Source organism: Humulus lupulus, chromosome 2 (assembly GCF_963169125.1).
Source record: "Humulus lupulus chromosome 2, drHumLupu1.1, whole genome shotgun sequence".
Taxonomy (NCBI): Eukaryota; Viridiplantae; Streptophyta; class Magnoliopsida; order Rosales; family Cannabaceae; genus Humulus; species Humulus lupulus.
In genome coordinates, this window is record NC_084794.1 from 33,575,583 (window position 1) to 33,601,826 (window position 26,244).

At 37.3% G+C, this 26,244-nt stretch overlaps 1 protein-coding gene across 2 annotated transcripts; it reads right to left on the minus strand.

The window, feature by feature from the left end:
* Positions 1-16,376: 16,376 nt before the first annotated feature.
* LOC133815960 (E3 ubiquitin-protein ligase BRE1-like 1) lies at positions 16,377-17,550 on the minus strand. 2 transcript variants are annotated; one of them, XM_062248709.1, is made up of 3 exons: positions 17,422-17,550; positions 16,709-16,841; positions 16,377-16,606 (listed from the first exon to the last, which is right to left on the minus strand). In XM_062248709.1, the coding sequence occupies exons 1-3, from the start codon at positions 17,518-17,520 to the stop codon at positions 16,527-16,529; spliced, it is 312 nt and encodes a 103-aa protein (XP_062104693.1). In that variant the 5' UTR covers positions 17,521-17,550; the 3' UTR covers positions 16,377-16,526. The 2 variants fall into 2 exon arrangements, with proteins under 2 accessions (XP_062104693.1, XP_062104692.1); XM_062248708.1 differs by having other exon boundaries at positions 16,388-16,606; positions 16,709-16,936; positions 17,422-17,537.
* Between the last annotated feature and the right edge of the window lie 8,694 nt (positions 17,551-26,244).

Here is a 26,244-nt window from a genome sequence, read left to right on the forward strand (position 1 = left end):
CCTAAAACCTTTCCAAACCTCAACGATACACCAAAAAAATCCTACCATCATACATAACTCACCCCGTATGACCCAACCATATGAAACTTAAACACATGCCCCCCAAAATAGAGAAAATGCCATGATTGAACCTACAGCTCAAAAACTTAACAAAAAACAATAGAACAACCCAAAATTCAAATGATCAAGTCCAGAGTTTCTTACCTTCAATAGGGAAATTCGACCTTAGACTATCTTCCTTACCTCCTTAGTTTTCACTGCTCAAATTCTCAGGCTTAATTCCCTAGAATTCCCATCCAAAACGCATCTCAGAAGTCCATTTCCACACAAAACCAGAAAACTGAAAAACAACCTTGAAACTTACCTTAGTTGAGTGAATAACTTCTGCTAATCCCTCAAGCCAAATCAAGTACCCTAGCCCCAAGCTCCAACCCAATATTTTCTGAATTAAAGCTTCAAAATTCCTCAAGAGGTGATGGAGAAATGATCAAACTGAGAGAGAGAAAGAGATAGCTTAAGAGTTCTGTTTTTCCTTCCTTCTTTCCTTCTTCTTTTCTTTTCTTTAACCTCCAAAACTTTCTAAAACTTGCACTAAAGCCATAAAGCAGAATATCACCTATCCCTTAAAGTCAAATGACCATATTGCCCTCCCAATTATAACTAAATCTTTAAATCATTCTAAGGGCATTTTGGTCATTGTTCCCAATTCCCGCTAATTCCTCGAGTGTCCCTAATAATTACTGCCTATATCTCGACACCTATTTAATCACCAATTATATTCCTCAATATCGAACAACCTCAAATATATATCCTACAGTCCCAGAATTACCCCAGACTCACCCCGAGCCGTGTATAAATTTCCGTTGTGACTTTTCCGCTAAATCGCTCACTAGGATTGCCTTGATTCACAAAATGCAGATATATCCACATAATAATGTGGTCTCAACAATTTATCTAAGATATTTACATTTATGCCCTCAACGGGCCAAAATTACAAATATACCTTTATAGTCATGCGTCATATATATCCAAATAATCATATAAGCATGCTTATCACATAATCATGCATTTAATCATTTAAATCACACGTAATCCAGTTATGCCCTCCCGACACACTAATCAAGGCCCTTAAGCCTTATTAGTAATTTTGGGTCGTTACAAATATTGTAGTTATGACTTGGGAAGATTTCAGGAACATTTTTTATGAGAAGTATTACAGTGTCGCAGTCTGAGCTGCGAAGGTTGATAAGTTTACAAACCTAACTCAGAATCGAATAACGGTTACTAAGTATGCTCTGAAGTTTGATCGGTTAGCAAAGTTCACGCCGGATATGGTGTTGACTGACATGGCACGAAGAGATCGGTTTGTTCGGGGATTGAACGTTATGATCGTCCGTGATGTCAAGATAACCTTGGATCCAGGGACTACAACTTATGCACAGGTAGTGGACAAGGTCCTTACAGCTGAGGGGGCCGAGGATTAGATATGGAGAGAGGGCACTGCTAGGCGCGATGCTCGGAGGTCAGTGCCTCATTTCACTGGATCTAGTCGGGGCAGTGGCCCCAGAGAGCAGAAAAGAAAGGCCCCATAATCTTTTCTTACTCCTAGCTTGGATAGGAGGGCACGGGGTGCTTTCAGTGGTCGTCAAGGCGGGGAAGACTACTAGAGGAGTTTCCTAGTGTGTCCTCGGTGGTCATCAAGGCGGGAAAGAGCCAAAACAGAGTGACAGTCTCACTCATGCTAGAGTATTTACCTTGACCCAGACTAAGACTGAGGCTAGCCTCTCAGTCATGACAGGTCAGATTTCTAGTGTTGGTTTTTCTTTTACTGCATTGATTGACTCATGGGCTACTCATTAATTTGTTTCTGCTAGATTGATAGATCAACTGTGTAGACCTAGTGATTTGTATGCTACAGGATTTCAGACTTTGTTGCCAATTAGGGAATTGGTGGTCTCTAGGAGATGGGTTAAAGCCTTGCCAGTAGAGATAGACAGTAGGTAGTTATCTGTGGATCTGATTGAGCTAGCAATGGATGACTTTGACATGATCCTAGGGATAGATTGGTTATCAAAGTACGGGGTGATGATTAAGTGCAAGCGTAGGATGGTGACATTTGAACCAAAAGGGGAGGTACCCTTTGTATTCGTGGGAATAGTGAGTGGACCGCAAATACCTATGATTTCAACATTGAAGGCTAGAGACTTGATGCAGGAGGGTTGCATAGGATTCCTAGCAAACATTGTAGATACCACTATAGTTGTTTCAGTTGGACCGGGTGAGACCAGACTGGTATGTGAGTTTCCTTATTTGTTCCTCGCAGATTTTCTAGGGTTGCCACCACACCGAGAGATCGTTTGTCATAGAGGTTGCGCCAGGGGTGGAGCTAGTATATAGGACACCTTATAGAATGGCTCTGGCAGAGTTGAAGGAATTGAAGATTCAGTTGCAAGAAGTACTAGATTTGGGAATCATCAAACCGAGTTTTTCGCCATGGGGTGCTCCAATGTTGTTCGTCAAGAAGATGGATGGATCTTTAATAATGTGTATTGACTGAAGGGAGTAGAACAAGTTGACCATTAAGAACAAGAACCCACAACCTAGGATTGACGACTTGTTTGATCAGCTATAAGGGAAGAAAATGTTCTTTACCAAATACCGGTTTCTGCATGAGGTATGGACACTATGAATTCCTGGTTATGTCCTTTGGATTAACCAATGCCCCAACAACTTTCATGGACTTGATGAATAGGGTCTTCAAGGATTATCTGGACAAGTTTGTGGTCGTATTCATTGATGACATACTGGTGTAGTCTCAGTCAGAGGTAGAGCATGAGCAACATCTACGTCTGGTATTACAACAGTTAATAGAGCACAGGTTATATGCTAAGTTCAACAAATGTGAGTTTTGGCTACCCCAAGTACCATTTCTTGGTCATATTGTCAATAAGGAGGGGATTTTGGTTGACCCAAGTAAGATTGAGGCAGTAAAGATTGGCCTAGGCTGTGTAGTGTACCAGAAGTTAGGAGCTTTTTGGGATTGGCATGGTACTATCAGCGGTTCATCGAGGGATTCTCCAGAATAGCCACACCATTGACTGAATTGATGCATAAGAAGACTAAGTATGTGTGGATAGACAGGTGTGAGAATAGTTTCAAAGAGTTGAAGCAGCGACTGATCACCGCTCTAGTATTGAGTCTGCCGTTAGACAGTGAGAAGTTTGTAGTTTACTGTGATGATTCTAGACAGGGTTTCAGTTGTGTTCTGATGCAACCTGGAAAGGTAATAGCCTACGCGTCGAGACAGTTGAAGGAATACGAGCAAAGGTATCCCACACATGATTTGGAATTGGCGGCAGTGGTATTTGCATGTAAGGTTTGGAGACATTATCTATATGGCGAGAAGTGCGAAATATACACCGACCATAAGAGTTTAAAGTACTTCTTTACTCAGAAGGATCTGAATATGCACTAGAGACGTTGGCTGGAATTGCTAAATGATTATGATTTTGATATTTTATATCATCCTAGGAATGCCAATGTAGTAGCCGATGCACTGAGTCAGAAGGGCCCATGATAGTTGTTTAGTTCGAGGCAGATATCCGATAAGTTAGCAGAAGAGATGACTAGAGCGGGTATAGAGTTAGAAGGATGTCACTTAGCAAACATCACTCTTTAGTCTACGCTCCTTGATAGGATCAAGGAGGCACAAGGGGAGGATCCCGAGTTGATTGGGCACTAAGAGAGTGTATTAGTCGGAGCGGCTAAGGACTTCTATATTTCAGAGATGGGACTACTGAAGTACAAGGGCCAGATTTGTGTTCCAATGGCTTTGGGTATCCGGCGAGAGATCATGGATGAGTGTCGTACCACTCCCTATTCTCTACATCTGGGTACGACGAAGATGTAACAAGAGAACTCTGTATTGGTCGCCGGGGATGAAGAGGGATGTGGTGGATTATGTGGTCAAGTGTTTAACTTGTCAGCAAGTAAAGGCTGAACATCAGTCCCCAACAGGGCTGTTACAGCCTCTAAGGATTCTGGAGTGGAAGTGGGAGGATATTACCATGGACTTCGTCATTGGATTACCGAAGATCGTGGGACAACATGATTCAGTGTGGGTGATTGTGGATAGGTACACCAAGTCTGCCCACTTTCTGCCTGTTAGGATAACGTATACTGTGGAGCAATATGATGAATTATATGTGAAAGAAATTGTACGATGACATGAGGTTCTGAGGTCGATAGTGTCTGATAGGGACCCCACCTTCACCTCCAAGTTTTGGGAGAGCCTGCAGAAGGATATGGGCACACAGTTGTAGTTTAGTACCACTTATCATCCTCAGACGGATGGACAGTTTAAGAGGACGATTCAGATACTGGAGGATATGTTACGAGCCTGTGTGTTGGATTTTGGGGGATCTTGGAGTAAGTTTCTCCCTTTGATTGAGTTTGCGTACAATAACACTTATCAGGCGATTATCGGAGTGGCTCCGTATGAGATGTTATATGGGAGGAAGTGCAGATCACCTACCCATTGGGATTAGACGAGTGAGAGGAGATATCTAGGTCCTGAAGTTGTTCAGAAGACCAATGAGGAGATTGAGAAGATTAGAGATCGAATGCTCGCCTCCCAGAGTCGGCATAAGAGTTATTCAGACTTCAGACATAGGAGCGTAGACTTTCAAGTTGGTGACCATGTGTTTCTCAGAGTTTCTCCCTTGAGAAGGGTGAAATAGTTTGGTGTACAGGGAAAGCTGAGCCCTGGGTTTGTTGGCCCCTTTGAGATTCTGGAACAGGTTAGAGAGGTAGCTTACAGATTAGCGATGCCTCCAGCTCTATCAGGGGTTCACAATATGTTTCATGTATCCATGCTCCGGAAGTATGTATCCGATTCTACGCATGTTGTACGTTATGAGAATTTGGATCTTGATCAAGATTTATCGTATGAGGAGAAGCCGGTTCAGATTCTCGACCGAAAGGATAAAGTCTTGTGGAGCAAGATCATCGCCTTAGTGAATGTTCTGTGGAGGAACAACAAAGTAGAAGAGGCGACTTGGGAACTTGAGATAGATATGCGGGATCGGTATCCCGAGTTATTTAGGTAATTTCAAGGACGAAATTTCTGTATGGTGGGATAGTTGTAGCGTCCCAAATTTGCTAATAAGGCTTGGGGACTTGATTAGCGTGGCAGGAGGGCAATAATTAAGTTAATTATATTAATATATGAATTTGATAATTATGTGATTAGAAATGCATGTTCAGGTGAATCAAATATGCATGTGGGCCCCATTTGGCTATTAGGGGCATATTTGTAATTTTAGCCCATTGAGGGCATAAATGCAATATATGTGTATATTGTGAGTGATACCACGAGTGGGTGGTGATATATTTGTGATGCACGATCCGAGACGATCGTAGGGGGTAGTTTAGCTAGAAAGTCACAATGGGGTTGAATACTCGGCTCGGGAGGAGCCAACGGGTATTTTGGGAACGTAATATATGTTTGGGATTTTTCAAGTAACGGGTAGTAATTTATTAATTATTTGGACATGTAACGCCCTGGTTACCATAGAGCAGTTATGGTGAATGGTGAACTAGAAATTTAACTCGCTAGCCGAGTTCTTTGGTTAAACACGGCTTCTAGGTATTATTAACACGCTAAGGTGGAAAAATCAATAAAAAAGAAAGGAGATATTTTATTTAAAACATAAAACTGTTCACGAGCCCATCAAAAACATTTACAAGTTATTTACAACTCAAAATGGTCATTATAGTTTCAAGTTTACAAACCTGCCGACCTAAGCGGTAAAAATAGGGTAAATCCCCTAGTTCCTCTGAGAACTCCTTGGTCGTGGTGGTCAAGTGGCCGCTTATGTACACAACACCACCTAAGCTCTCCACTCAAGGCTAGGTGAGCTTTTCTTTTCCTTTACCTCCACAACATAGCACCCATGAGCCCAAGCCCAGCAAGAAAACAAAATATAGCATGAATATAATATCAATAATGATCATAATAATCATTCAGGACTTTCAGTCCAAAACATATGAGTGACAGTTAAAAAGTCACTAAGGTGGGTTCCCTTCCCTCTAGCCATGTGACGATAGGGTCACTGGGGCTTTACAAATAAGTGATCCATTCACTAGGTTAAATAGGATAGGTACTGGATGAACTAGTCACCAACATAACCTATCTCATGACCATAGAGTCATAACCATGGGATTCCGTTCCCTAGCCATGTGAGAAGCAGTCACCTAGGACTTAGGCCCTAGATCTGGGTAACTAGTACTAGACTAGTCAAGTGCTTATAAGTTTCATCGACCTTAGGGTCGGTCCAGCATTAATGCCCCTAGAGTCATTCAACGTTGATATTGGTTAGATCTAATCGTTTATCGGCTCTACGTTCAAGAAGCTTATGCCGTTTCTGACTCTTAGGTCAGTAATATGCGACCAGTGCTGTCCCTGACTAATCAGTGCCATACACAAGTAAGAAAGCTCTACTAAGCATTTAATATGCAATCAATGTCCACATTTATCAACCAAAATGCCTCAACAATAATCATGCATGTCTTATACATAGGGTGCATTTTTCTTACCTCTGATTCGAGCGAGAATGAATAAAAGAACGACCCTTGAGAACGATCAACCTTTAAGTCTTTAGCGGTCACCTAATAATAACCAAATATGGGGCACCATCAACAAAATGATTAAAAAAGGTTCCCGAACCAAGATCTAGCCTCCGGGACATCAATCCCCACCAATCTGGGTAATAGGAACAATCCCGAGGCCTAAAACCAAGTTCCCGAGGTCAAAACACTCAAACGGCCGCAAAACATTGCCTGATCCGCGGCCCTAGCACCTTGAGCTGCGACCCCCAGCCACACCAGGAGCAAGGGCCGCAGCGCCCAACATGCCCAAAACACTCCAGCTGCTTCTTTGAGCTTGGGCTGCGGCACCCAAGAACAGGGCCGCGACCCCCTACCCAGAACTAGCCATGAACCCGATTTCCTTCATCCCAAGCCTTCCAAAAACACACCTAAACACTTCCAAATCTAAAAATCAAAGTTCCCAATGACCCAAAATCATCAAATCCCGAGGCTCAAACGAACTAAAAACTCAACGATTCACAAAAACTAATTCTAAGCTTAGAAACTCTAAAAAATCAAAACTGAAAGCTTAGATTGCCTTTGATTAGGTTGTTTTCCGTCAAATCCTTCGGTCAAGAAACTTATAATCTTTCCTAGGATCACTATGCCTCGATCCTCGCTTGATTCCGACTCCTAGAACTCAAGATTTCTTCGAAATTGCCTCGAACGGTATAGGGAACAAACGGGAAGAGAGAAAGTATTTTCTAACGTACGGTTCTATCTAACAAGCTGCTTCAAGCTTAAGTAACCTCAAACAAACCTAGTGCTCGGGGTCCCGAAAATACCCCTTGGGACATTATAGTCAAAACTCCCAGAATTTCCTCCTGATCTCAATAACTCCCAATTTATCATCAAATAAACCCTTTCATTACTCAATATCCCAATAAAAGACCCCGTTATGACAAAACCGCTAATTCACCATATAAGACTGTCTCATGCCGAATGGCTCGAATATATCTCCATAATAATGGGATCTCATCCATAACTCACAATATGCACCGAAATACACAAATATGCCCTCAACGGGCCAAATTACCAAAACACCCTAATAATCAAATGTGGACCCACATGCATGCATATAACATCATATTATAATATAATTCACATAAACATGCATATAATCATTTAATGGCATAATTAAACAGTTATGGCCCTCCCGGCCTACTAATCCAGCCACTAAACTGCATTAGGGATTTCAGGGCATTACAACTATCCTCTCCTTACAGAAATTTCGTCCTCGAAATTTAACTGAACTGCTCGGGATACTGACTCTACATATCTGACTCCAGCTCCCAGGTCGCTTCCTCGACCTTGCTATTCCTCCACAATACCTTAACCAAAGGTATCATCTTATTCCTGAGGACCTAGTCCTTTCTGTCAAGTATCTGGACTGGCTGCTCCTCATAGGAGAGATCTGCCTCAAGCTCCAGATCTTCATAACTCAAAATATGATTCACATCAGATACATACCTCTGAAGAGCTGAAACATGAAATACATTATGCACAACTGACAACGCCGAAGGCAAAGCCAACTTGTAAGCCACCTGACCAATCCTCTCCAGGATCTCAAATGGACCTACAAATCTAGGGCTCAACTTGCCCTTCTTCCTAAATCTTCTCACCCCTTTCCATGGAGAGACTCTAAGGAAGACATAGTCTCCCACTTGGAACTCCACGTTCCTGCGCTTGGGATCTGCATAGCTCTTCTGTCTACTTTGAGAAGCGAGCATCCGAGCTCTAATCTTCTCAATGGCCTCACTGGTCCTGTGAACTACCTTAGGATCCAAGTATCTCCTTTCACCTGTCTCATCCCAATGAATGGGAGATCTGCATTTCCTACCATACATCATCTCATAAGGTGCAACTCCAATGGTAGATTGATAACTGTTGTTGTAGGAAAACTCTATCAAAGGTAGATACTTACTCCAAGATCCATCAAAGTCCCGCACACATGCTCGCAACATGTCCTCTAATATCTGGATCGTCCTCTTAGATTGCCCATCTGTTTGAGGATGATAAGCAGTACTGAACTTCAATTGTGTCCCCATGGCCATCTGTAATCTCATCTAGAACTTGGAAGTAAAATTGGGGTCCCAATCTGACACGATCAACCTCAGTGCTCCATGGAGGCGCAAGATCTCTCTCACATAGAGATCTGTATACTGATCAACTGTATAAGTAGTCCTCACTGGCAAGAAGTGAGCTGACTTGGTGTAACGATCCACTATCACCCAAATACAATCATGCTGACCAACAGTCCTAGGTAATCCCACCACGAAATCCATCGTGATGTCCTCCCACTTCAACTTTGGGATATCCAGAGGCTGCAATTACCCTGCCAGCCTCTGATGCTCAGCCTTGACCTGTTGACATGTCAAGCACTTAGCCACATACTCTACTACATCTCTCTTCATCCCCGACCACCAATACAACGATCTCACATCCTGATACATCTTCGTGGTGCCTGGATGAAAGGAATAAGGTGTAGTATGAGATTCATCCAGAATCTCTTGCCTCAAAGCAGTGTCTAACAGAACACATATCTGCCCCTTGTATCTCAACAAGCCAAACTCAGACACTGTATAATCTCTGGATGCTTCAGCCAAAACATCCTCTCTGATCTTGATCAGCTGTCGATCACTCAACTGACCCTCCTTAATTCTCTCCAATAGTGTAGACTGTAGCGTAATATTAGCCAACTGGCCCACCAGCAACTCTATACCAGCTCAGGTCATATCATCTGCTAATTCTCTGGCTATCAGCCTCACACCACAAATCTGTCATGGTCCCTTCTGTCATAAAGCATCAGCTACCACGTTGGCTTTTCCTGGATGATACATAATCTCACAATCATAATCTTTTACTATCTCCAGCCAACGCCTTTGTCTCATATTGAAGTCTTTCTAGGTGAAGAAGTATTTCAGGCACTTGTGGTCTGTATAGATCTCACACTTCTCTCCATAAAGATAATCCCTCCATATCTTTAAAGCAAAGACCACAGCCGCCAACTCCAAATCATATGTGGGACATCTCTTTTCATACCCCTTCAATTGACGAGAGGCATAAGCAATTACCTTCTCTAATTGCATCAGAACACATCCCAAACCCTGATGAGAAGCATCACAATAAATCACAAACTTCTTCTGATCTGTCGGGAGACTCAGAATCGGAGCTGTAATCAATCTCTGCTTCAATTCCTAGAAGTTGTTCTCACATTTATCTGACCACACAAATTTTTGATTCTTGCGTGTCAGCTCAGTCAATGCAGTAGCAATCTTTGAGAACCCTTCCACGAAACTCCTATAATAACCTGCCAATCTAAGGAAACTTCTAACCTCAGAAGCATTCTTTAGCCTTGGCCAATCTTTGACTGCTTCAATCTTTGCTGGATCTACCTTAATCCCCTCCTTACTGACAATGTGCCCAAGAAAGGATACCTGAGATAACTAGAACTCACATTTCTTGGACGTTGCAAACAATCTGTGCTCTCTCAATCTCTGTAGAACCAACCTCAGATGCTGTTCATGCTCTGACTCAGATTGAGAATACACCATAATATCATTAATGAAGATAATCGCAAACTGGTCTAGATAATCCTTGAATACTTTGTTCATCAGATCCATAAAAGCAGCAGGGGCATTAGTCAACCCAAAGGATATAACCAAGAACACATAATGCCCATACCTGGTACGAAAAGCAGTCTTTGTTATATCTCCCTCCTTGACCCTCAACTGATGATAACCAGAACGAAGGTCAATCTTTGAGAATACTGTCTTTCCTTGCAACTGATCAAACATATCATCTATCCTTGGCAAAGGATACTTGTTCTTGATTGTTAACTTATTCAGTTCTCTGTAATCAATGCACATCCTTAGAGAACCATCCTTCTTCTTTACAAACAGAACTGGCGCACCCCAAGGTGAGAAACTAAGCCTGATAAACCCAAATCCAACAGTTCTTGCAACTATACTTTTAATTCTTTCAACTCAGCTAGGGACATTCTGTAAGGTTCTCTTGATACTGGCTCCATCCCTGGTGCCAGTTCTATCACGAACTCTATTTCTCTGTGCGGTGGCAACCCTGGCAAATCTTCTAGAAATATATCCTGGAATTCACAAAGAAGTCTGGTCTCTTCTGGTCTCACTGGCATGACCTGAGTGGTATCAACCACACTGGCTAAGAATCCAATGAAACTTCCTTGCAATAGATCACTAGCCCTCAATATAGAAATCATAGGTATGCGAGGTCCATGCACAGTACCAACAAACACAAGAGGATCCTCACCTTCAGGCTCAAAGGTGACCATCTTCCTTCTGCAATCAATAGTTGCCCCATACTTTGCTAACCAATCCATACCCAATATCATGTCGAAGTCAGTCATAACCAACTCTATCAAATCCACTGATAACTCTTTGCCCACCACTGTCACTGGCAAAGATTTGACCCATCTCCTGGATACCACTAACTCTCTAGTGGGTAACAAAGTTCCAAACCCCACAGCATAAAAATCACAAGGTCTACACAGTCTATCAATAATACTACTAGAAACAAAAGAATGTGTAGCACCAAAATCAATCAAAACATTATAAGGGGTTCTAGCACTAAGAAGCTAACCTGTAACTAATGAGGGAGAAGCCTCAGCTTCTGCTTGTGTCAATGCGAACACTCGAGCTGAGGCCGAGCTGTCCACTTTCCTGGGTTCTTCTTTTCTTGCCTTAGGGAAATCCTTTCTAAGATGACCCACTGCTCCACATGAGAAGTAGACCCTTGCCATACACTCTCCCAAATGACTCCTCTTGCATCTAGGGCATTTAGGATGAGACTTCCAGGCTTCATTACCACCTGGACGACCCATTGAAACACCACGGGGCCGCCTATCAGGACCTGGACCTGGGAAGGTGTCAGGAACCTTCCTCTTTTGATCACTGGGGCCTCCACCCCTACTTGAACCCACAAATGAAGGAACTGTCCTCTTGAACTCCTTTCTGGCTGCATTGTCTCGCCAGATCTTGTTCTCTGCACTCTCAGCTATGAGTGCCTTCTCAATCACCTGCACATAGGTAGTAACCCCAACCACACTGGTAATACGTACATCACGGGCTAATCTAGGCTGTAGCCCCTATAGAAATCTCTCTCTTCTAGTCCCATTAGTGGGCACCAGCTCCATGGAAATTTTTTCCAAACGATCAAATTTCAAGGCATACTAAGTGACTGACAAACTTCCCTGAAGTAGCCTAATGAATTCCTCTGCCTTTGCCGCCCTGATGGCATCATTATAATATTACTCATTGAACAGAGTATGAAACTCTTCCCAACTCAGGGCATTAACATTTTTGGTCTGGGTAATAACCTCCCACCAAATTTGGGCATCCTCCCGAAACATATAAGTGGCACAAGCCAGCCTCTCATTAAATGTCACCCTCTTGAAATCCAGGATGGTGGTAATCATACTCATCCACTGCTCTGCCTTGTTAAGATCTGCACTACCCTAAAAAACTGGAGGTTCCTGCTTCCTGAACCTTTCATAGAGAGGCTCCCATTTATTTCTAACCTCAGGCAGCTGCCCAGCTACTGGCACCAACACAGGAGGTGCCTCTGATACACTGGCCACTACAGGTGCTTGCTGTTGTCTTAGGAGACGAAGCACTTCTCCCTGTCTCAACATTGTAGCCTGCAGATCGCTAATTATCTATTGCCAGTTTACAGGAGCTGGCTGTGGAATCTGTCCTTGGTCATTTTCTTGACCCTTATTGTTATTATTCTGGCCTTGATCACTCTGGCCAGCTGACATATCTGTCTGCCCTGGATTCATTCTTATTAGCTTATACCTTGCTGAAACAATGATTAATACGACTAGTCAGGTAGTAATAACTAAACCTCTTGCCGCCTTACGGTCGAAGAACAGACAGACAATTAGCATATTCCACAGTCATACAAATATACAGATAGATACATGTTTATAGCATTTAGCACTTAGCATGTATCACATAATGATTCACAAACAACAATACTAATAAGTATGTTCCAGCAATTTCAGTACTATTTAGCACACGGTTGCTGAGAATGTATTTTCAGGGCACAGGTTTAACATGGTGTCTCATGCATACATGTAAAGCATTTATACTATATTTAAGCAGTTATACATATAACTACATAAATAGTTACCAAACCATGAGTCGAGCTTGACTTCAGTGATGTGTGTACATGCCCAGTCGGTCTATAGGAACCCTAACCTTGGCACACTCTGATACCAAGTTGTAATGCCCTGGTTACCTCAGAACAGTTATGGTGAACGGTGAACCAGAAATTTAACTCGCTACCCGAGTTCTTTGGTTAAAAACGTGCTTCTAGGTATTATTAACAGGCTAAGGTGGAAAACCAATAAAAAAGAAAGGAGATATTTTATTTAAAACATAAAACTGTTCATGGGCCCATCAAAAACATTTACAAGTTATTTACAACTCAAAATGGTCATTACAGTTTCAAGTTTACAAACTCGTCGACCTAAGCGGCAAAAATAGGGTAAACCCTCTAATTCCTCTGAGAACTCCTTGGCCGTGGTGGTCAAGCGGCCACACATGTACACAACACCACCTAAGCTCTCCACTCAAGGTTGGGTGAGCTTTTATTTCCCTTTACCTGTACCACATAGCACCCATGAGCCAAAGCCCAGCAAGAAAACACAATATAGCATGAATATAATATCAATAATGATCATAATAATAATTCCCTCCAGCCATGTGACGATAGGGTCACCAGGGCTTTACAAATAAGTGATCCATTCACTAGCTTAAATAGGATAGGTGCTTGATGAACTAGTCACCAACATAACCTACCTCATGACCATAGAGTCATAACCATGGGATTCCCCTCCCTAGCCTTGTGACAAGCAGTCACCTAGGCCTTAGGCCCTGGATCTGGGTAACTAGTACTAGACTAGTTAAGCGCTTATAAGTTTCATCGACCTTAGGGTCGGTCCAGCATTAATGCTCCTAGAGTCATTCAACGCTGATATCAATTAGATCAGTAATATGCGACCTGTGCCGTCCCTGACTAATCAGTGCCATACACAAGTAAGCAAGCTCTTCTAAGCATTTAATATGCAATCAATGTCCACATTTATCAACCAACATGCCTTAACAATAATAATGCATGTATTATACACAGGGTGCAATTTTCTTACCTCTGATTCGAGCGAGAATGAATAAAAGAACGACCCTTGAGAACGATCAACCTTTAAGTCTTTAGCGGTCACCTAGTCATAACCAAATATGGGGCACCATCAATAAAATGAATAACAAAGGTTCCCGAACCAAGATATAGTCTCCGGGACGTCAATCTCCACCAATCTGGGTAGTAGGAACAATCCCGAGGCCTAAAACCACGTTCCCGAGATCAAAACACTCAAACGGCCTCAAAACATTGCCTGATCCGCGACCCTAGCACCTTGAACCGCGACCCCCAGCCATACCAGGAGCAAGGGCCACGGTGCGCAACACGCCCAAAACACTTCCAGCTGCTTCTTCGAGCTTGGGCCGCGACGCCCAAGAACAGGGCCGCAGTGCCCAGCACACCCAAAACACTTCCAGCTGCTTCTTCGAGCTTAGGCCGCGACGCCCAAGAACAGGGCCGTGGCCCCCCACCCAGAAGCAGCCATGAACCCGATTTACTTCATCCCAAACCTTCTAAAAACACACCTAAACACTTCCAAATCCAAAAATCAAAGTTCCCAAACTTCCCAATGACCCAAAATCATCAAATCCTGAGGCTCAAACGAACCAAAAACTCACCGATTCACAAAAACTAGTTCTAACACTACAAGAAAAAATGCTTTTAATAACACCAAAAATATGTTATCAAAACATACCATAACACTTTTTGATGTGTTAAGACCGATTATGTTATCGTAGGTCAGGGTACTTTACATAACACTTTATCATTGTTATACAAATGTGTTATTATACTGTCAACGATAACACACTTTCTGTGTTATTTTAATAAATAGATAAGTGTTTAATTATATTATTTATAGTCGATTATATAACACATTTCAATACTTATAAATTTGTGTTATACTACACTTTAGTATAACACATTTTTTGTGTTATACTACACTTTAGTATAACACATTTTTTGTGTTATATAATGAAGTTTGCATAACAAATTCTTTACTTATAAAAAGTGTTATTGTAATATATATTATAACACATTTTTCGTATTATTTTAATATTTAGATAAATTTAAATTCTCATTATATATTCATTTATATAACACTAATTTATTCTATTATATATATTTTTATTTATATAATTAAAATTAGCTTTCTAATATATACTAGCATCATCAAATGAACTTGATTTTCAAATAACAAAAAGTAAAAACATTCAACATTGTATTAACAATCCACAAATTAGTTTAAAACATTCAACATTGTATTAACAAATCCACAAATTAGTTTAAAACATTCAACACTGTCATCAACAACAAAATGTTCTTTAAGTATTCAAGTAGTCTTAAATATTCAACATATTCTACTACTTTCAGCACAAAATATTCTACAGCTGCCCAACACAAAGCCTTCAAAATTAAGTATCCTTTTCTATTTCTCTTGTCACATCTACAAAAATAAACAAAGAAATATTTTATTGTTATTATCTAGCATCACAAATTACTTCAAGAAAAATGCTATGGAAATGAACATTTTCACTTTAACAGCCACCAAATCACCATTTTGTTTCAAATATCATCAAACAGAAAAGGATAGGGGGTCCCTGAAAATGGAGGGATCAAAGGCAGAAATGGACCAATTTCAATTCAAGCTGAGATATATGAATTCACACCCTCCTTTCACCTGGTTGACGTAAGCAAGTCCAGTGGTATTTGGTATAGAAATCAAATGGAGAAAATCATAAACATGAAGTACTATCAAGTATTTGGTATGACTCAATAAATTAAAATAGTGGGTGCCACAGAACCAATAAAAACCCCTCAATAGAATCTAATCATTTTCTTGGGAAATTATGCAAGAGAAAAAAATAGAAGTTCTAGAATTAAAATTGGTAGTGTTAGTTCAAAATAGAAAGACAAAAAAAAATCAAAATAATTAACCACATTTTGAACCTAGAAACACTTCAATGCCTCCTGTGCAACACCATATACAATACATTATGCTCTGTTCTCTGTTTTTCCCAAATGCAGAACTTTCTCTCACTTTATATATATATAATTCAACAAAAATGCTCTAAAGTGAAATTACAATATAACAACTATTAGAGTAAAAAATAACAGCTTAAAAAGTTAGCTCCATTGGTATAATCAAAACTTACAACTGAGTCAAGTTTTGGTATTCTCCAATATTTGGTAGAATTGAATCAGAGATGTTGTTATTCCTAAGTACCTTGCAAGGTGTATTAACTAGTTTACATTATAATTTCAGAACAGTGAATAAAGAAAAGAGAATTGTGGGCAGAAATCTTGTTGTTATTCCTATGAGTACCAATATGATGCATATTCATTAAAAAGAAAAAGATAATATACTAATCTGGCACTTCATTTTTAGACCAAGTTACAAATACCAATTTGCTTCTCATAGATTGACCAACCAACACAAGTGGGTACTGCCCCAACTTATTTTTTTTTCATTATATTGAAAAGATGGGAATCAAAAACTCTAAAGACCGATTTACTAGAAAAATGATAAGAATAAAAATAAAATCCTTGTTAATTTATATACTTATTTATTTGTATGGAATGTGTATCATTATTTATTGATTATACCAAAAAAAAGAGTGGAGTTACCTCTTAATATTCTAAGCTCGACTTTATTCTTTGCATCAATATCTCGATGGCTTTGCAGTTTCTTTGAAAGTGTTATGCTTCTAAAACAGGTCAGTAAATGCCACCCTCAAGTTCTTAACCTCTCTATCTAATTCACTTGGTGTCCTTTGCCTGCAAGATCCTAGAAAATGGAGTAGGATCCACCAAAAACTGAGATAAGTCTACAGATCAGTGCTTGAAGTATCATACAAAAATAAAACTGTAAAACCCACATAGCTCTTACCATTTTCTGAAAGTTTTTTCAAGACTACAGTATGTATTCCATCTTTTAGATACCACAAATTGTCAACATCAGCAACTAAATTACTTAAGATGTTCTTAGTCTGTTCAGAGGCTCTCTGTTGATCACCTTCCATCTGTTTAGGAAGGTCACATAAAGATGAACTTTCTGTTGCACCAGTTTCCATAAGACGACTAAGAAAAGCCTCATGAAAAGTAGATTCAGATTCATCTGAAATATAGTATAAAACATCCTTATCAACAAACACTTCAAACACTATTTCCCTGATGTCACTTCCAGTTTCCAAGCATGGATTATAGAGCCCTTATAGGTGCAAAACAATTAAACTTGTAACTAAACTATACTAAATTTCTATGAATAGAATGATAGTAAATGTAGAAGCAAATATTACATCCTTATGTTAATAAAACAGATCTAATGTTCCACAGCACAAAAACCAATTGTTATCTTAAAAAATAAAAACTCATGGTAAGCAGACAAGATAGGAGGTCCTGGTCAGGAATACAGTTCAAAGAGACTGAGAAACAATAACAACTGAATGCAATCATTATTTTATTGCCATATTTTCCCGTACCTTTTGAAAAAAAAACAGTAGTCTCTATTTTAAGAAAAAGTTACAAATTATATTATGACAAAAATCACTCAACAAACCCCCACTACCCAAAAATTAGATGAACTGTAAAAAGTGTCCTCACCCTCGACAATAGACATGTAATCAACATCTTGCTTGCAGCTTGTTTCTCTTGTATGAATCGAACATGATTCCAAGTCACGAGCAAGCTATTGTCAAACATGCAAAAAAAAAAATCTGACAACAGCTTATGTCTTAATAAAGGTCATTCATAACTTATCAAACATGCAAAAAAAAAAAAAAAAAAACAAACAAACAAACAATACAAAGAGATTTGTTTTCTTTCCTAAGAAAAATTACTCAAAATATTATGTGTTACCTAGAAAGATGCAAAAGATCATTAAAATGTGGTACCTGTTAGAACGATTTTTACAGCTACTAACTGTTTTGGTTAGTTATTTGTTCATTGTAACTAATTATTGTTATTTTGTAGATTAGTTACTTTATTAGTTTTGGTCTTTTCTATATTACGGTGGAATATTACGGTGCATAACAGGTAAAATATTGCCCTTTAAAAAGAAAGATATCTGCAGCTATGTGCTGGTTTTACTTGATAAAAGGGTTAAAGAAATAGTAAAAGGAAAATAACCCAACAACTAAACACAATTCACATGCAATTAAGCTACTTAACAAATTCAGTTGTTTACTTGTTTGTACTAAGATGGTATCTCCTAGTAGACAAATACCAATTATATCTCTTGTTACTAAGATTTCTGCATCTTTCTCTAGCCACTAGTTAAATATGACAACAATTGTATCAAATACTTGACCAAAGGATTAATAGCAATTAACCAGTCAGGTCAATGTTTCCTAGGGAAAAAGAAAGACTGCTACTTAAAAAAATCCACAACTTAAAATACAACAAAAAAAATTTAGTCTCATAAGAAAAAGCATTCACTGCCCAAAATAGAGGCAGAGATTAGCTAATTTGTATATATTTCAAAGCATCTATTCAAACCAATCACATCACAAGGCAAAAATATGTAGAAATTACCAGTAGAATTTATATACCAAAAACTAATGATTAGCAAAAGCATCATTGGATCACCAATAATAAGCAACTTATATTAAAATAAACTACAACAGTAGCAATTACTTAACCAATGACAAATATTTACTATATAATAATACATATGAGAAAAATTTAAAAGAAGTACCATAAGGAACGAATTCAAAATTAAAAGCTAAGTTCTTGATATTATAACTGGTTGAATAGGCTAGTTATCATCATTTTTATATATATATTTACAGATTTGTGACTTATCTATTTAGTATAATTAATGCACAGTGTGAAATCTATACCTCAATGAGATTTTGATCAATACTAAGGTGGTTTAGGGTAAGAATTACAGCTTTATCATTGCAGAGGACATCCATATCAAGAAGTTGAGAAAATTTTAAGAAAAGGAAATGATTCATATCAATAAACAAATAATTGAATCTTAAGGGTACTTCAATTCAAAGAAGTTAGACCATAGAGCATCAAACCACAGTGGCAGAATGTTCCAAGCAATGGTATCAGTCACTGCAGTGAAAATCCAATTTAATTCCCCCAAAAGTGTTTTGCGGTCATTTTGGCGGCATAATGATTTTATCAATTAGCGACTCATCAAGAGATTCATGTAGTAATGAGCGTCTGCAAAATCTGAGAAATAGGATGCATCATGAGATTGCTACCATTCAATCAATGGGAATCCAAATACGATTTTGGGAACAGAAAGAAAGTCAAATAACACAAGAAAAATTGCATTAAAAATCAATGAATAGTACGTTTACAAGTCTCAAAAGGAAGAAGCAAGATCAAGAGATGAAAGAAAAATCTAGCAGTACTATTAGAACTGAAATTTCAGCGTCCATTAAAATCAGCAGAATAACAAAATTCTCAAAAACTAAAAGAACTAATAAGCCAGTTGGTCAAATCAAATATATAATCCATACATATAAACTGATAGGCAAAGACTTTTCTAACTTCCTAATCAGAAAGTACTGTCATTTCTAACTTCCTATAGCTTTAAACAAACAGCACAGCTAAAAGACTTTCAGTTGAAAAACTAAAAATAACTAGGAAGCAGCCAATATGGAATAAACACCATAAGAAAAAACCAGAAAACTGCATGATCTCAAATAAAGATTCATAAACGAGATAGGCAATCCTAACAGACGAACAAGGAAAGAAGCTCACCATCTCAAAGCCATCTTAATAGGTGTTGTGAGACAAGACGTAAACACATCTGCAAGAAATTCAGCACTTTGTGGAATAGTCTCATGTGCTTCACAAGCTCCAAGTAGAATGCAATCCCTTGTGGATCCAGAGGAGCTAGAAGCAACCCAATCATGAAGCTGCCAAACCATTAAATCAAGTCACTATATATACAAATATCTTTATATATAAATATCTGAATTACAGATAATGAATTCATGTCACGTAGCACCTTAATTATCAATACATATATATTAATTCATTATATGTTTTGAGTTAAAGCTTTACCTCAATAAAAGCATTCACAATATTCTCCCAGCCGCAGAGCAATCAAAAAACATATATGGAGGGTGTATTCAACCAGGAATCAAGGCCATTGATTGGCAAAGGGATATACTGTGTATAACTCTGCAGTACCAATAACATTGGTGAGAAATCAAGCAAGACTCTAGTGATTGACCTTAAATTAAAGAGTCATAAAAGAGTTTCAAAGAAATAGAAGACCTTATTGAAAACCCAAATTTCACCACTAATGTTTCAAATGCTAATTAAATAGAAAATTACAAAGGAACAATGCTTCATAAATATCCAGTTTTGACATTAGACTCCAAAAAATAACTTAGCAATTCCAAAAAAGAGTCAATCTCCAAATGAGATACAAGTAAACAAAGTAGTCAAATACTAAAAAATATGATTAGTTTCGTGAGTTAGGACTGTGATAATAAAGATTGTGTGGTCACTATCAAACTCTCTCACATTAAAAGGCTTAAAAGATGATTCCAGCATTGACAAAAGTGAGATCTACACATGTATTTGATTAAATGCATATATATAGTTCAATTGATTAAATTAATCAATGAAACAATGACATGCAACCTTTCTATCCATCACTTTCTTTGAATGAACATCCTCTTGTCCATTTCAACATTAAAACAAAGTTAGATAGAATAAGTTGCAACAGTGATATAAGAGCCAAAATATAGTAAACATTTAACACTTAACTCAAAACAAACCTTTCATTTAAAATATTAGCGTAATTAAATCAACATTACAATTAAAAAACTGAGTCATTGACAAGTTTTTTAAATGAGGCTATCCAAACAGTAACTAAAAATGCAAAAACTTGATAGAAAACCTCAACACATGTCAAGTCTTCAAAAATATGCCATTAATTAAAAAGTTCCAGCTTGTTCTTTAAGTACTTTTTTATCACTGATGAGAAGGAAAAAAGTTAGTTCATCTAATTCTCTTTAAAGACTTATTACAAACAGTTTCAGGGTTTAATCTAATATTTTGTATCCATTCATGATAAGCACCCAATTAATGAATAAACTACATTTATACAAAGCAAAAAGAAAAAGGAAAAAGACTCACATCTAGAACGAAAATTTGAGCATCAGAGTTCTCAATCAGTGGGGCATTTGATGAAAAGCTTCGATTTCCAGCGCTGGCAAATTGAACAAGAGGAAAATGATTAATTCTTAGTTATTCTCTGTATAATAAAACTATTATTCACATGGTATTGAAATACAAATATTCTGGTTGCCTCTCAACTTTTTTAACAGTGACAAAATAAAGAAAAATACTCATCTACTACTACAAGAAAGAAAGAAAGAAAAACTTCAAAAATCATGACTTCCGAGCATGGTGCTCCTCAATTTTTCCCAAAAGAAAACTTCAGAGCATTTGGATTTTATTTATTTAAGAACTGTTTTCTTTATATAATAAAATTTTTAGTATCTTTAGAACTAGAAGACTTGTTGGAACTTCATCATATCTAGACTTTATAACCTCCAAATATGATACACCAGAAAATGCCACAAGTACAACAAAATCGAAAGTTAATAACATACTTAAAAAATGCAATTAAAAATAAATATATATAAAAGCCTCAAGAACTTGGCTTATAGCATGTTTTATTTTAAAGGAAATGAATTGATATGATATCAAATTATATATTTACTTGTGAATATTCCAACACACACTGCAGAAGACAAGGAAAATCTGTATGTTACAAACCACAAGACAATTGGCAGTACACCGGTAACCACCAAAGCAACTACGGAAGCCATAGCCCATCCAATATAAACAGATGATGCATACGGATCCAGTGAACAACACCATACACACAAAAAGAACAATACCCTGACAGAGACAAAAATACATTTACCATTACAAGAAAAGTTGGATACCAAACACAAAGTTGATTGAAAAACAAAAGAAAAGAAAACACTTTATAAAGAAGTAAACACTTGTTTTGGCTTTGCATATACACATGCTTAAAACTAGCTAGCTCTTGCTCAACTTTCTCTCTTTCACTATATTTATATACATATATGTATAATTATGAGAATAGAATTGAAGAGAATTTAAATAGCTACAAGTTTTACAATACGAGACTACCATTCAAGTATCAACATAAAAATTAATAAAATAAATAATCATCAATATTTGCATACAAAAAAAAACTGAAAATATATTGATCAACATCATATTTAAACCTCAATTCTTCAAAACCCAAAACCAAGAGCAACTAGAAGCAAATTTAATGTTGTTTCCTTTTCTACACTTAAAATATCTTTATCCTTTTTGTCACAAAAAATTAAAAGGAACAACCGTAATCTTTAAAAGTATAACTATATGCATTCAAATTAAAAGAATAATTACAACCAAAATCTATCAACCTTAACAAAACACAAACTTGAATATCAAATCCACAATTGAAACTACATTGAATGCACCAAGCATATCTAATGATTAATGAACATAGCATTTCAACATAAGAGATCCTCGCCCTTTTATGTATCGATAATTTTCAACACTATATCATCCATTTTTTACAGAAGAAATTTAGATATTCTACACCAAAATAAAACATTACAGGTGCTATTTATTAATTCTTAAACCAATATGGGGTAACAAACACAATATCAAACAAGATTTATTTAATTTATGAACAAAACACATATATACAATCACATAAATATACAATTGAATTAAACAGAAAAATTAAGACAATATATCTCTTAAAGGAGTCCAAATATAATGCTCTTCCAAGTCACCACCAAATCCACAAAGTCTCTCAAATACCCTTTTGAAGGAGCCCAAAAAAAAAAGACAATATTAGATATCAATTGACTAATTTGCAAATGAAACACAACAAAATGCCCAAAAATCTAGCTGAAATCCTAAAATGCCCAAAAATCAAGCTTAAATGTTCAAAAAATCAATCAAAACTTGGGAGTAATAATCAATCAAAAAAGAAACAAATTATTGGGTAAATAAATCATCATAATTCATATAAAAATACCTCAGCCATCACAATAAAACAAATAATTACCCAATGAAAGCAAAAGACAGATTCAAGCCCAAAATTCAAGCCTTATCATATTAAACCATTCACAACCCCTTAATGAAAGTTTATAGTCCCTAAACACATATTAAAACTATATAAAACGCCCCACAAATTCATAGCCATCCTAAGAAATGAAAACGAAAAATCAAAACCGTAAACTACTAAAAAAATCTATGAATTTGTACCTCTTACTGTGGCCGGTTCTTGGTGGTTCCTTCTTCTCCTCAACTTAGTCCACAAGGCTATGAAGAAACAATTTTTCCTTACAAACATAAAGAAACCAAATTAAACTTGAAGGAACCTATAATATTTGGTAATCATTGTGTATTAGTTAATTGCTGTACCAACTATTAATAATTTTACCAATACATAATATATGTGTGTCAAATTTTATTAATTTTTAGCGACTATTACTGGATTACCTGTAGCTACATAGCAAGAGGTCAAAGAACCACCAATGTTAATTGTTCTTAATGCCACCATTTCTTTGTTGCCATCAATCTGATAGTCCTTCATGGCTGCAAATGTTCTTCCAATTACTATTGCTTCCTGATATCAAGAAAAAAAATTGGCCTTATAAGTTAAATCATTTGAATTTAAACATACAATTTTATTTTTTAATTTTATCTAGCATTTACTTACTGTTAGTATACTCAATATTTTGGTAGCTCCTGAGTCCTCATCATAGTACTATTAGGATGATCTTTATGAGTTTTTGGCCTATTCCTGCACAATACGTAATATTCAAACAATTTATTACTTCAATTTATATCAATCTTGAAATTGAATAATTGGTATTACCAATGGCTTTCGTCCCTTCAACTGAGGACGGTCAAAAGCTGGTTGTTGATGAGACAAAACAAAATCTATAATATTACCATCTGGACTCTGAAATCACCAAACATTCAAAGAAAGAAATTCGGTATTATTATAGTCAAATTTAACGAAAAACAGAGTACAAACAGGGAAAGTGTGAGTGAGAAAAAGAATTGTATAAGCTAGATAGATCTTCTGTAAACCAGAAGAATCTACCATCTATTTACACAGTTTAACAAGACAAATGGGGAAAGAAATTACACAATGGTCAGTAAGTAGATGAGTTTTAATTAATTTAACTGGCACCAATAACTAATTATCCCCATTAGATAAAGCCACACTAATTTCATTGATCATAGAAACATAATCACTACCCACATTTTCCCCCACATTTACTGTTGCCTAATTAAAAGGAAACATAACCATATACATCATTGATCATTATAGATAATGTTTGTGTATTTAGTTTGAAAGAAACAAAAAAATTGAAAAGGAAAACTTTGATACTATAATATTCCATACCTTTTGCATCAGGGCAACAACCATTTCATGACTCTCTGGTATTCCATGGTCCAGGAATGCCTACAGTAAAATAGTGTTTTTATTTTACTTATGACAGCTTTAGAAAATATACATAAAAGAAACAAAAAGAAGCTATGAGTACTAGATGAGGTCATCTATTTACGTTCATCATGCAAGAATTATAGATATTGATCCAGAAAGCAAGCTTCTCCTGATGAGTGAGTGTCTCTAACTTGACAGAAGTAAGCTTCTCCAAAAATAATTTAGAAATAAAAAATTTACATAGCAGAGTTGTATAAAGACTAAAGAAAAGAGATCAAATACACGATGGAGATCAAAGATTAAAGAACATAAACAAATAATAATAATAATAAAAAATTAACAATGGTGTCCCGAAATTCAACCCATTAGGGCATCGAAACCCCCAAATGAGTCCAAAAAATACTCACATCTCACTCAATCACAGCTCACACACTCCACATTCAACAATCCTAGCTCACTTATAAATATAGATATGTATTATGTAAGAATGTACAGAGACTTGTATAAACACAGTATGAATACATTTTTTAATTTTTAAAGTGATGTAACAGTAACATAATAAATTTTCAAAATTGTACTTGTTTCCCATTTATGAAACAATTAAGAAGTCTAAAGACATAACAACAAGTTCATAATTCTATTTATTATCATAACATTACAGAAACACAGAGCCAAACCAACCTTCCTAAAAGAATTTCACCAACATAATAGGAAAAACGGCATAAATAGAAAGAAAACATTTCTACTGAAAAAAATAAAAGAAAAAAAGTTTGCGTTAAGGTTACTTGTTTGGTCTTTCTTTGGTGAACTGTAGGATAGGACTTGCAGATCAATTATCATACTATTCTTCCATAGATTTATACACACACTCATTTTCAGAATCAAAGGCTTTATTTCTCCTTTTTGAAATGAATGGCCAAAAAGTAGATGCAGTACAGCAAATATAAATATATAATGAGATCCAATCCAATTGAATCCATAGAAAAGTCAACCTATAGTCATGCCTAGAACTGTACTTATATACCTGCATAGTTTGAAAAAGCCAAAGGCAAAAAGGATGATAAGGTCAACGCAGAGAGTACCTTGAGGAAACAACCCCTTCTATTCTCGCCAATGTCGAAGTAGAAGACCTGAGAGAAAGTAGAGAGAGAAATCTATGTAAATACAATGAAAAATGAAAAGAGAATAGGAATAGGAATACGATGATGGCCCGCATGGGTTGAAGCTTCGACGGCCTCTGAAGATCCCTATCCGGCGTGTGTAGGGGAAGGTGGCAGTCGGGCTCGACAAAGAGACAGGCGAGAGAGAAAGAGTGAAGGAGAGAGGTCTGGTGGGAGAAAGAGAGGAGAGAGAACGATGATGAAAAAGGAGAAGAAAAGAAAGAGAAAGAGAAAGAGAGATCTGAATTATGAGAGAGAAGGAAATAATGAGAGAGAAGGAGAGAGGATGATAACACGTTTTTTAGTCAATTGGACCGCGTGAAAAATTTTGGAGGCTGGGGAAAATTAGGCGCCAAATTGCAATAAGTCCTGCCTATATACATATAAACTTATATATATTATAATACTTTCTTAAAAGTGTTAAATTTTTGTGTTATGGAAATGGGTTTTTGTTGTAGTGTAAGCTTAGGAACTCTAAAAACTCAAAACTTAAAACTTAGATTACCTTTGATTGTGTTATTTTCTGTCAAATCCTTCGGTCAAGAAACTTCTAATCTTTCCTAGGATCACTATGCCTTGATCCTCGCTTGATTCCGACTCCTAGAACTCAAGATTTCTTCGAAATTGCCTCGAACGGTAAAAGGAACTAACAGGAAGAGAGAAAGTATTTTCTAACGTACGGTTTTATCTGACAAGCTGCTTCAAGCTTAAGTAACCTCAAATAAAACGTAGTGCTCGGGATCCCGAAAACACCCCTGGGGACATTATAGTCAAAACTCCCAGAATTTCATC